Source organism: Henckelia pumila, chromosome 3 (genome assembly GCF_033568475.1).
Source record: "Henckelia pumila isolate YLH828 chromosome 3, ASM3356847v2, whole genome shotgun sequence".
In the NCBI taxonomy this organism is placed as follows: domain Eukaryota; kingdom Viridiplantae; phylum Streptophyta; class Magnoliopsida; order Lamiales; family Gesneriaceae; genus Henckelia; species Henckelia pumila.
This window is the reverse complement of record NC_133122.1, coordinates 111,212,560-111,226,202: the sequence shown is the minus strand read 5'-3', so window position 1 is coordinate 111,226,202 and position 13,643 is coordinate 111,212,560. Positions and strand designations below refer to the sequence as shown.

The 13,643-nt window shown below is 35.4% G+C and overlaps 1 protein-coding gene across 3 annotated transcripts; it reads right to left on the bottom strand.

Moving 5' to 3' along the window:
- Nucleotides 1-1,313: 1,313 nt before the first annotated feature.
- Nucleotides 1,314-11,331, bottom strand: LOC140886308 (uncharacterized). 3 transcript variants are annotated; one of them, XM_073292850.1, is made up of 8 exons: nucleotides 11,060-11,331; nucleotides 7,268-9,035; nucleotides 4,736-4,871; nucleotides 3,514-4,245; nucleotides 3,067-3,440; nucleotides 2,092-2,193; nucleotides 1,863-2,000; nucleotides 1,314-1,616 (listed from the first exon to the last, which is right to left on the bottom strand). In XM_073292850.1, the coding sequence occupies exons 3-8, from the start codon at nucleotides 4,827-4,829 to the stop codon at nucleotides 1,467-1,469; spliced, it is 1,590 nt and encodes a 529-aa protein (XP_073148951.1). In that variant the 5' UTR covers nucleotides 4,830-4,871; nucleotides 7,268-9,035; nucleotides 11,060-11,331; the 3' UTR covers nucleotides 1,314-1,466. The 3 variants fall into 3 exon arrangements, with proteins under 3 accessions (XP_073148951.1, XP_073148952.1, XP_073148953.1); XM_073292851.1 differs by having other exon boundaries at nucleotides 8,831-9,035; XM_073292852.1 differs by lacking the exon at nucleotides 7,268-9,035 and having other exon boundaries at nucleotides 11,060-11,330.
- Between the last annotated feature and the right edge of the window lie 2,312 nt (nucleotides 11,332-13,643).

Sequence of the window (13,643 nt, the reverse complement as noted above, 5' to 3'; positions counted from 1 at the left end):
AAGTAATTAATTCACAATGAAAGCTCCATATTTATATTATATATATATATTAAGAAAATTAATTAATAAGGGTACCAAAGTAATTAATTCACAATGAAAGCTCCATATTTATATTATATATATATATATATATAACAAAACCAAACAAATAACGCACAACAATTAATGAAGAAATAAAAAAAAATTAATAAGAAAAGTAATTAATAAGGGTACCAAAGTAAATTCACAATGTAAACTCCATATTTATATATAATAATAATAATAGATTGAAATAGGTATCCAGCTGAATATGTATATTTATGTGTTGTATTATTATCTATCATATGATGTATTTTATCATGTCATTTTATGTACATATGAACATGTGATAATCACGTTGAGTCTGAAAAAATGAATATAACTTTTATTTAAACACCCGAATCAACACTAATTGATGACAGATATACATACTGGTTATCTCTAGCTAGTTATCGACCAAATTACTCTCTAACTAATTCAAATCGAACACCTAAAGCACGGTTAAATCTTTGGCCGAAGGGCACCCCACATAAGTTTTAATCACTCTTCTCTTATGCTGTGAAGAAACACGGTGATGGCCAGCATCACAACTTTGGCACATGAACATCTGATGGTCAAAGCACCGAACCCGTGCTACTCGATTTCTGCATGACTCACACACAAGAGTTCGGGTATGCCGATAGGAAAGAGCATTTGCTGATTGAACCTTTGCATCACAAGAGAGGCGAAGATGTGCTGAATTTGCCTTACAGTACACTATTGGCCTCAAAGACTTGCACATATATATAGAAGAGCGTAGATATATGAAGCATTAAAAACCCTTTTATTAAGTTGGCATGCAAAAGGCCGAGAAACATCAGTGAATTCAATAGGAACAAATGAGTCTTTTCACAAATCAAAGCTATATATTAATAGATGTAAATTGTAATAGATAGATAATAGATAGATATAATTAAAGATAGATCAATCAGTCAAAACTAGTCAATAAATTATAAATAATAAGTAGAGAATAAGATAATTAGGTGAATTCTTCCTTTTTTTAAAAAAGGATTTGTGCAATTTGCTGCGACTGAGGTATAATTTTTCAGTTGAATTCCATTTCTAGAATCGGTCTCAATTCTTCGTGTTTCTTGTGAATAATTAAACTAAGGTCTCAGTTTTGTGTTTTCAATGAAATTTCAGTACAAGTGTTTGTGAAAATCCAGTTGGTTTTACACTCTTCAACGCCTAACCATGCTCATCCTATAACAAATCAATTAAAGTTGTGTTCGTTGAAAGCACCAACCACCATCAAATAAAGTTCAATGAAAAAAAAAATTAAAAAAAAAAAAGTTCAATGAAGTACCATTTCCCTTCAAAGTTTAGTTAACAGTATCCATTGACATATACTGAACAATACATGCATCTATATTACATCATACAATAACTTGACTTGATCAACGAATAGATCATTCGCCTTTCATGTTGTTCTCCATCGCAGTTGCCTTGCAAATCGGACACGAATTTTTCATCGACAGCCATTTTCGAATGCAAGCCACATGAAATTCATGGCCACATACTTTTATAGCCCCAACGTCGTCCAAGTTTTGGTATTCCTCCTACATTTAATGAACACAAACGCAATCACAAACCATTTTCTCTAATTAGCAGCACCCTTTTATTTAGTTTACACTATTCTAGTAAGAAACATCACATATTTTGTGGGGGAAAGAATTGTTTTTAGTAATTTGAATGATGGTTGTCCGTGATGGCCCCTTTGAACCTATCCGGGATTCTACCAGACAAACAACACATGTTCGTTCATTTGTACACGAGAGAAGCAAAACGGAGATCGAGAATCTTACCAGACAAACAACACATGTTGGTTCATCTTCAAGCCGGACTGACAAAAGGTATGTGTATTCAGCAAGACATTTTGAGATTAAATCATCAGACAACCCAGTGCTGACACTCCCGATCCTCTCTCCGAGTGCAATAAGTTCCTGCTCATGCCAAATGCACGTGTTGATAAGTAAACTCGTTCGAGAAAAAGAGAAAAACGAAAGGAAAAAAAAAGAGGGGTATTAACGCCACCTCATAGCTCATATTGTCTATGTCAAGTCTCATGCCCCTGTAGTGCTCAAACAGAGTTCTGGATCCATAATATGACGAGTGGTGGTTCACAGCCATGACATCCTGAAATTTGAACTTCGAGTGAGTAATATAGGGATGAATATTTATCTCTGTCAAACCGTAATTAGTCTTTCACATAGATATTTTAGTCCAAAAAAATGTGCTGGGCTCACGAAAACAAGACTAATCCCTTGCGCATTAACACAAGTTATGTCCGTGGACTTGATAAAAGGTGCATCTTATCAGTGAAGTTATATCCTTCGTGTGCTCATAAAGATCAAGGGGCTGGTTAAGCATGCCTTCAATGTAGGAATAGTAAATTCAAAATGAAATACAAGACAATAATAATTTATTTCGCTGAGACATTAATGACCATACGTTTTTAATTTGTACAGTACATATTCTGTTATGTGCAACAAAGTCTCATTAGATGTTTATAAATTAACATATCATCCCTCTGGATGTTTCACTGCAATTAAACACACTCCTTGTCTTGCACCTGGTGTTTTGTACATAGGCAGCTAACCTATGTACACCTTCCCTTTCAACTGCCTACGGTCTTGTGTAGCTGCTCAACAGAAGCACCAATTTTTTATCAAGTAGTCATTACGATAAATAAGCAGTATCCTCTAGTTAGCTGTCATATTCAAACGAAAATATGATGTATATCATACTAGGAACTAGTGCACTAATTGAAGGTATATCGTGATTGTCAGTCATTATCTTTCAAATTAGATCACACCCAGATAACCGTATGAAGCACAATCAAAAGAATAGGACCATCTAAAAACTAAAAGTCCGAGAATAATTTTATGAAGAAACTAAATTTGCTAAATTAAAAGGACATTTCAGCAAAGAGAAACTTAATTTATTTATTTTCCAGCATAAATTTTCTCAAGAGCAAATTGGCATTCAAAAAACTGTAAACAGGTATACCTCTGGTGGCAACTGATCCTGTAAACTTGTTTCCTCATTATATGATCTATGTCTGTCACGCATTCTCAAGGAGGAAATGGCCTGCAGATGTCTAGAGGGGTAACTTCCCGCAATATTTTGCAGCCTGTCATTGGATGCAGCCTCGTGCCCTGGCGGAAAATTGCTTGAAGAAGCCATGAAAGTTGGGACAGCGCTTTGATCGTAACCACTTCGAGCTCCTCTGACAGAGTGGTTAAAGTAACTGTTCACATTCTGAGAAGCAGGATTCCTGTGTGAGGTCATATCATTGTTGTATCCCCCATCTTCCATGGAGCCATTTGAAAGATTGTCAAGCAAATTCAGGGGGTTCGGATCATGACTGAAGAAACTATAGTCTGAAATTGAGAAGAGAAATACCTGAGTAAAACAGAAAGGGTTGCAGAACGAAATAAATTCACATAAACTTACTCGAGTCAAACGCCTCTCCATGAACAGAAGGTAAAATGAGATTATGATTCCATTCCATGGATGGAACATTCGAATTTTGCCTCCGAACATCCACTGAATTAGATTGATCAACAGTTTGACCAGAAAATGAATGGTGAATAATATGGCTTGTCTGATTGGGTTCCAGGAATACTGAAGTTCTACTTCTCACGTTTCTCAGATTACCTTCAGTACCACTAGAAAGGCGATTATATTCGTGATTGGGAGGATATTCCGAAGACCTAGTATGAGATTCTGTACTCTGCTTCTCCTCCCATTGGCCAACGTGCAAGTGAAGATTGGACGCACTTCCAACATCATGATATCTGCTTGTAGACCCTCTGTCAAACACTGAGGCATTACCAGGGTATTTACGCTTGTAAGGTCGTACACCACTAAACCCTGTCTGATATAAAAAACCACCGTCTATTCTAGAGACTGTTTGCCCAAACTGGTTAGCAGAAGCCAGGTGATGAGAATAATTATTTTGGAGCATATGGAAATTTGTAGCAGCAGCAGATTGGTGCGGATAAGGAGCATGAGATGCACCAGGAGCCCACGATTGGTAACGTGGCAATTCACCAGGATAATTGGATGAAGAGTATCTGCTTGACCTAGGAGCAGGTGTCCAGTAAGAAGTGATCCGCCCGTCTTGGATTGACATATTATTCGCAGGATGAGTAAAAGAGCCGTTTTCAGAAGCTCCAGCCCTTGCTATAGGAACAGAACAGAAGTTGAGATCAAAGGGAAATTTAAATGAAAGAAAAAGACTGTTATCGAGCATAAATGAGGTGTAACTCGGTCACGAACTCTGGTTTCATTGTATTTCAAAAACAAGTTCACAATTTTCAGCCCATGAGTAGTATATTCTTGTCAGATGACACACAAGCTTGAAAGCATAAAAAGATAATTATAATTAAATTTTTTTTTGCCTTTTCAGTTGTCACTGAAGTTCATGACAACAAGGACAGATGTCTGACATGATCGTCCCTCAATCGAAAGGAATTTTCACATTATGCATGAATCGATCTAGCAGTTGAAATGGAACGAACTAATGTTTCTGACACTATTATTTGAAGTCTATAGTGCCTAAGTAGGCTTCACCTAACGGGTAATAACTCCTATAATTAAAATGGTATTTAACGGACGGTGTTTTAGCCTTTTCTAATAATAGTTGCAAAATTACAAAAGTAAAAATTCGTACCATTATGCAAGTAAGGTTGTTCAGTGTGATTCCACCTGTGATCGTTATCGGTCTCAAAATTCTGAGATGTGTTGAACATGTGCCTATGCTCCATAGCTTAATTGATTGCGCAAAAAACTGTCTCAGCTTATTAACACTGCATGAATTGCATAATATCTCAGAAAGCAGATTTCACTACTGGAAAAAAGTTTAGATGAACGATAAAACATGCAGGTTAGAACATTAGAAAATCGTCACAGTGATTTGAAGAAGGTTGAAATGTTCAAAGTCAAGCCACAAGCATATATTTTTTAACATAAAAATGCAACCAGAATTAATACACCCATTCCTCCATTCATTAAAAGGACTATCAAGTGTTGCTAAGGGAATTGCTTAGTTTGTTCCCACCAAGCAAAAAATAGGATAAAACAGGAAACAATATTCTATAAGATATACTTTTTAACTATGAACAACCAAAAAACTAGCTAAAAGCATTTATCTCAACAGCCTATTTGCTTCACCTCATACAAGATAATAATATTTTTTTTTGAAACGCATACAAGATAATAATTGAATAATAGTAATGGTGGGTATAAAATGGATACTCCAGGAAAACATTAGTGTGCCATGCTTCTAAGTCAAGTTTAAATCCAAATGTATCACACAGGACAGTTTTGCAGTTAACTAAATGCTAAGCAGACAAATAGCCTGGTAATACCTTCTACCATGAAATAAGAACAGTCATCTGAATAGAAAGTACAACAATGTTAGATTTGGTAAACTATCATCTAAAATAATACGATGACACTGATTCAAATTCCAAATAAACTAGTATAATAGCAGCAGAAAAATTAAGCTTTTACACTTATGAGATGTATATAAAGATAGCTGAGAAGAAAGAATGCCCTTTTCGAGTAATTGTGGAAGTAAGATGTGATATTTTCGTCGCTTGGAACTTTTTGCATTCTTATCTTCAGCACCACCTTCTATAATCGGTCATTGCATAACCAGGCTGTCTGACCATCAAAGACCCTCCAACCAACATAATAACGTTTCAAACACTGACGGTGTAAATCATTTCTAAGAATCATCTACTATAATCCCAACACAATCCATCAGTCTTCATGTATAAAATCATAAAATTTACTACAACTCCTGCACACAGTCATGTAATTCTCACGATTTTTGTGTTTTTGAAACTCAAACATCAACAAAACAAAGAAAAGTACTATACTGTACCTAATAAGGTTGACCATCGCAATCAGTTCTGTTCAAGAATCAATTCGCTTGATTAACAAAATTTGCAGTTTTTTCATTTCATTGGTCAAAAACAACTCTTTAGTGTAGAGAAAGCAAAATGTTCTGCTCATAATTCATCACGTGAATATCAGAATTTCCATTCAAATGCATAGCCTACATAGCCTACATAGCCATTCTAATTATGCAACTCTACATAGTTCAAAAGCAACACATAGTAAAGCATGTCAAGTCAAGGACTTCAAATAGCATTGTATGACTTGCAGAGTTAAGGACAGAAAGTTTGTCAACTTTGGTTCCGTTGGTTAAACACTCTACTTTTATAAAGCTCCCACAAACATGATGTGTAAAAGAGTTTCACAAGTTACTGATAAAAAGTTTCTCATCTTTTTATGTGTAATTATAATAGTAAAAACTTCAATTGTCTTTGTAAGAGTTACAAAGTTAAGGACAGGGAGTTGGTCAACTTTCGTTCCATTGCTTAGATAATTCACTTCAATAAAGCTCCCACATACATGATGTATAAAAGAGCTTCATAAGTTTCCAGTAATGATAACATTTCTTGTATTCTGAAACTGACTTTATGCTGATATGAAATATTTTGACTCAGGGGAAGGGACAGCTGAAAATTCGTACAAACTAAAACCTGTCGAAGCAAACATCCACCGAAGGAAATATTAAACTCAAGGATGTTCTTCATTACTAATTATCCTAAATTATAAATTTCAGGCAATGATACAAAATTCAATCATTTTGCTTGAAACAGTGTAGCTTCCTCGACTTGCATAAGAAGTGCAAAGGAGAAATCCCTTCAGATCATAAAATTAATGGGAAAGCAACTGAAGAATGTGGTTTTAGGAAGATCCAAATTTTAGATTCACCAGAATAATTGAAGGGACTAGAATTCAAATTCCAATTCCTGACAAACTAGTGTGGAAGAAGCCACTGCCACTAAGAATTCGGAATCTTGCCTTCATGATAGACATGAAAGTATAGCTCAAAATCAGAATTTCCTGAAAATTGTGGATACATTACATTGTTATAGTGTTTAACATTACAAAGAGGAACATCAAGGCACTCCAAGGTCATAAATGTTACAAATTTCTTTGGTCAGCAAATAGAACAAACTTGAGTATTTGAATACATAACCAACCAATTACAAAACCTTCACCACGCCTATATTGGCTGCGACAAAAGAATATTAAGAAATTTCACAAAAAAGAAAAAAAAAATTGAAGAATAAGTAGTAGAAGGTCGTGACTGCGCTCTTGACAATAATCATGAACTACCACATACATCGCTCAATGGGCACCATGATGGAAAACTTTTCAACCAGATGAAGGAAATGTCCAAAACAGTTGATGGGAAACAGTCATTCCGATTGTTACATTGTTTATCAATGAAAATCGCCAGGTGAAATCATGGCCCGAGGACACCAAAAGGAATCATCAATTCGATAGAGGCATCGAGAATCAGCAGCTAGCATGAAAAGAAGCTTCTCCACGACTAAAACTGATTCACAGCAAATAATCTCCTACCAGTTGGGAAAGATGTTCTCCACAGTCAGTTCATCCCCATTACTGCATGGCTTCTATTAGGTCATTGAATTACAAAAGCGAGCAGAAAATTTATTCCCATGAGAATGCTGGTATACTATTTAGACAACTCCCCATCTAGTCATCTATTTATAATGATTTGCTAAATGAATCCAATGCCTTAAATCTTTTGCAACAGACAATGGGCATCAGGCCTTGTATTCACTCATAGGCAGTATGGACAAGGCCACATCTCATCTCATCTCATCTCATCTTAATTTCTCTCTTACTCAACCATGAGAGTGAGCTCACAGCCAGTAAACTTTACATCAACTTAAGCATCACGACCTTATTCAGAGTCAACTACAAAGCTGGTAAACCAATTTTCAACTGGATTGGAAGGAATGGTATAGCTCACTAACAACGACAAGTTATAGAGTAGCTCATTCAAATATATATTCAATTCTCTACATACATATCCCGAAAGGCAGGCAAGAGATGAGAACGAGCAACACCTTGCTCTTCCATGATACAATTCAAAGAATTGTAAACCAAGTACTTAAAATACTGCTACCAATTTACGCTGAGAAAAGAGATGGTTAAGATAGCTTCTAGAACAAAAGCATTCCACCAGCACATATCGGGGCTTCATGCACCATCAAGGATCACAGATTATGCCAAAGGTCTCGCAGCAAAGAAGTTCCACAACACATCTGATCAGCTGGTATGAAATAGTTATTACAATTCTATAATAAATTTACAATGATATACATTTAGCGTCATTTTCCTTCAGAAGAATGATGGGTCGATAAATAAAAATGCCACGAGGAAGAAATTTAATGTGTTCTGAAATATTGTTTCCTAGTTCGCCTGTTTTTTGTCCAAGGCTGAAGCACAAGACACAGCCACTGCAGCTGGTCAATCTAATAATTCTTGAAGAGAAAACCAGAAAAACTACTCAAACCTGTTCATCAGTAATCCAGACAGACCAAAAAGGTGCCTGCAATACCATTTGTGATTCAGATTCTTTATACTAGAGAGGCTAAGCAGCTATTACTGAATATGCTAGCAGACTGGCTCTTAGTCTAAAGTTTCTATCAATTTAGGAGGCAGTAAGCCATAAAAAATGCACAAACCAGGATCTCAATATATTCTTGATAGCCTGCCTACCTGCACAAAGATTTAAGAGAAACCTCTTTCTCCTGAAAATAATTTAAGTTGTAGACAATACCTTTAAATTGATATCAAATGAAGATGTCTACTTTAGAAATAAATTACGTGCGAGAACAGGGGGAAGGAAGAGAGCTAGATAAAGATGTCTCACCTCTATATATCTCTCACAACGCATTTTGCTAACTTGTTTCATTTAATAATAACAATAATGATAGTGATATTGTCTCACATCGCAGAGTCAAATAGCTGGAAAAGGCTTGAAAGTCCGGACTAAAGGGCTCTTGATGTACATGTTCTAAGAAACCAAAGGCCAAATCTTCCAAAAACACAAGCCATCAGGCACCAGCAACCCTTTCCTGCATTGTAAAAAATATCTAAACCTATTTTCGCCATTGTAGTCTGAAATAACTCTGCTGCATGCTGCTTAAACTAACTAGCTAGAGCAGTCATCGTTCACAGAATGTAAAACGGAAGAATGAAAATTAACTTTAAGCATTACATGTATGGGGAAGGGAACAATAAATTTTAAAGACAAGTTAATGTTAAATAACTACATAAAAATAAAATAAAATAAAGGTTAGAGAGAACAATCAAAAGTATCAGAATTAATGAATAGTCATAATGATTAAATGACTTTTATATTATATCTGCAAGGGTGGAGCGAAAAGTTCTTCAAGTGCTATTCATAACTTTCACCGCGCAACAAAATAATTCACATTAAGGGAAATATTTGGGGAGGCCAGCAAAATGTGAAGACTCGAAGATTTGCATTTACCTAGTAGGTGAGTTGGAATATATTCAAACACCCTATAGGTAGAGGATTCAATTTGAGGAAATCTGTTTTGGATAACATCAAATGTAACGTCTACCCCTTCCAATAACATCCCAGTTGTCGAAACTTGGAATTGAATAAAGTTTGCATAAGTCTATGAACAGTAATCCAACTCTTCTCAGCATAACTTCAGTGAAGCTGATTATGATATAATGAGAGGAAACGAAAGTGACTAGGTTTAAATATGTTTGAAGAATGTTAAAACATTTTCCAGCATGTAAATGCATGATGATATAATTTATGGTAATCTCAGTTGCAGAAAAAGTTATAATGTTAAATTCACTAAAAAATTTGTCTGTTTGCAATTTTGATTCAATCAAGACCTGGAAAATCTCCTGACTCAACCTGAAACACCTCTGGCTATCTAATACAGAATTCACGCCTTAATAGTACAATTAAGTAAAACAGGTTCACCCGGATAACCGCTAACAGATGTTGTAAGTAGGATCTCATTTAATATGAAAATACTAAATCTTATTTTTCCATATTCAATAAATTGGTTGAATCACTAAACTAAAACCAACCTTGTCTTAAGCGAGTTGACATTGAAATGCCAACAAAAGTATTCCATAGATATATTGTCTAATCATCATTTTTTATAATCAATTACCTCTTTAATTCTTGCAAGGCCACAAAGGCCAACACAAACAAGTCCTTTTAACCATATTCCCAAACGAGCAAATACATAATAACCTTCCTTTGTATGGGTAGCTGAGGATTACAATTTACATCAACTTCAGAATGTCTGTTACAGAAAAGAAATCCTCATGTAGGAAACATGTCCGCCCAAAGATAAACTGTGTTTGGTGTAAACTGTGAGAAGAGACTATGTTTATGTCCTTGGGGAATTTAAGAGCGGAGCTTGGGGGAGAGCATCAATGCTTGCCCCTCCAGCTCCCCACTACTGGAAAGTGGAAACCATATTATAGTCGGAATTAATTGCAAAGGCTACCGCCTACCGAACAACACGAGCAGACTTAGTGGAAATGCCATCATAAAGAAAGCAACCTACAAAATATACGGATTCACTCAAACTAGCATGCATTGCCATATCTAGATTATACAGGTCGGCAAATTCAACATAAAAACAAGTGGGCAGAAAACAATATATGGCACAAATATACAAAAATATCATATATTAATAATGCTAAGTCCAAAATTTCACTTCTATTAATCAAACCGTAAGTACCATAATCGCAGTCGAAACAAGTGCATGTGAGAAAATCGCAGGAAAATGAAAATCAAATCAGAAAGTAAATAAAATACGAAAAAGCTGATGGATTGAAATTCATAAAAAAGAAAAAGCATGTGTATACACAACGATCATTCCCAAAATATATTGATCATCAAAAATATAAATGATGAAGCAAGAGTGCTTGATCGAAGATTCCACAAAGAAAATCCGATCAACAAACAATAATAATCAATAATAACGGCGGCATATAAAAAAGAAAAAATATTCAGCTAAAAAGAAAAATGATACGATTGATAATCCGATGGTAAATTCAGCCTTTGACAAAATTTACATAAAAACAAAATTTTCAAAACCTTCGGTAATCGACTCAATCGGTGATCGGAGAATTCAGATGAACGATCAAACGCCGCCGAATCGGAAGAATCGAAGATGTGAAAATGAGAGTTAGCACGGGAAAAGTGAATGATTTGCAGCGGTGGATTGTGGAGTCGATGCTTTAATTAACTAATAAGCAAAACGTAATAAATAATTTTGGTAACATATTGGAAAATGCTTGCAAATTCTCATCATTAAACAAAAACCATATTCAGGTGATATGTGAGTAGAAATGTCGAATAGGGAGTCTATCTATATCCGGTTATTAATTAAAACACATACCCAAATATCAAAATAATATATATATATATATATATATATATTCCTCGGTCCTTGTGTAATAAGTTTTCTGTTCCAAGTCCCAGACAAATGTATGTACATTTTTTGAACTCCTGATCAATTTACCAAACTACCCTCAATTTGTTTGTTAACCCCACAATACTCTTTCTTTATTTTTGAAATACTTAATATTATCGAGACGTTTATTTCCCTCCCTCATTAACCGATTCTTCTTCAACTACGACAGATAGCAGTGATCTCTCGCGACAAGCTTGTTAGTCCAGACGATGGCACCGATGACGAGGTGAAGCAAACATTCAAAAGAAAAGTCAGGTGCTGGCACAGCTACAGTGAGGAAGAGAAAGAAATCGCCCAAAGTGATGAAGGAGAAGAAATCGAAAACAGGTTAAATCTGTATTCTATTATTGAAATCGACCACAATATATTATTTTTCGCGAGTAACTCAGAATTTTAGCGTTTTGATGAATAATTTTGATCCCTTTTTTTTAATATTTTATAGTTTCGTTTTGTCCGAATTTTTAGTGTTCTGCTGTCAAATTTATTGCTACTTTTCTTGTTTACATAATTTGTTATGTTTTTATTGATATTTTTGTCAAAAAATTTGAAGCATTATTTTGAATTTCGTATTTACAGTTCTTCATTATAATATTTTAACCCTAATTATTAGGGTTTTGTTCTTGAAAATATTTGTTAAAGTATATCTTGGTTTAGAAGGATCAATCTTTGAAAATGAATGACATATTGTTATGAAATTTGACGGTTTTGTTGTTGTGAATATATATTGGATAGTGTTATATTGCTAACTTGACGAATGACCAATTTTTATAAATACATACCAAATTGTTCCCAAATATAATTTTTTTGTTCTTTACCATTCCATATATTTATTCTTTGATAATGATAATATTTTGTACTAATTTTTAAATATTAGAAATTGCTGACAAAGTGGAAATAAGTGATGATGTTGAGTTAATAAATAGTGGGAAGGTAATATTTACACGATGTTCCACTGTTTATTGTAAAAAAATTATGGAAGAGTTGAAGTTGATTATAGAGAATGAACAACTGAGTAGGATAAAGGATACTCTAGTTGGTAAATGGATAGACATGCCAATTCTTCCTGTGAGTAGTGGCAGAGTAGACTATCTTTTTAAAAGATTCGATAGCCATTCATGCTCGTTCATTGTTGATGGAGATATTTCCATTCCTTTCACTTCAAGAGACTTCTCCATCGTTCTTGGTTTTCATCATAGAGGGCAACAAGTTGATCTGGACCTTAAGTTGTGTGAGACCTCGGTTCTAAACAACTAATCTCGGATTAGACAACAATTAAGTAAACAAGATCCAAGACTAAAAGCAATAATTCTTTTTTTTTAAAAAAGGGGGGTGCGCCCGGGCGGCTAAAAACGCAGCCCGGGCGCCTCCAAAAATAGCAACCTACTGTTTGGCTCGAAGGAGTGTGCGCCCGGGCGGCTAAAAACAGCAGCCCGAGCGCCCCCTGCTGCAGAACTTGGGAACAGCAGAAAAACAAGGAGGCTCGGCTCCAAAACTTCCAAAATGAAATCATGCATTACAACGCAACTCAAAACGTTAATACACATGCATACTCCAATACAAAGTAGTTCTAAAGTTATACAATCTCAAACTAATAGAACATGCATCAATCTAAGTTCCATAACCGATACAAAACGAGTTCGAATAAAATCTACGTTCGATTACATATTCGACTTCTAAAACAACAAGGCCTCACTCTATCAACTCTTCCGCCTAGTCACGCAATCTCTGACTCGGTCCTGCCCCACCTGTCGCCAAGTACACATACAAACAAAGACAACAGCCGGATAATCCGGTGAGAATAATATTCCCAGTAAAAGAGACAACCATGCAATATCAAATAAGTATCTCAAAACGAAATACATCAACTTCCAGCTATTCACATATCAACCATGCAATTCCAAGAGAATTCAAAATGAAATGCATGTCATTAAATCTGGGATTATCAAGTCGGATAATCAAAAGAGTAGCTGCTTTTGCTTTTGGGATCCCGAGGACTAGATCACGTAAACAACTCACCGACTCTCCCGACCGAGGTGGTGCTACGTATCTCCATCCTCTAGACTTTGGTGCATCTATAAGGAGTATGCTAGCACTAGGTGAAACGGCTACACCCAGGCCACTCGCAATATAATCCCCAAAATGTCTATCATAAAAGGGCCGTCATGCCCGCTGCTCAAATCAATGATTCTTGGCTCAAGATGAATG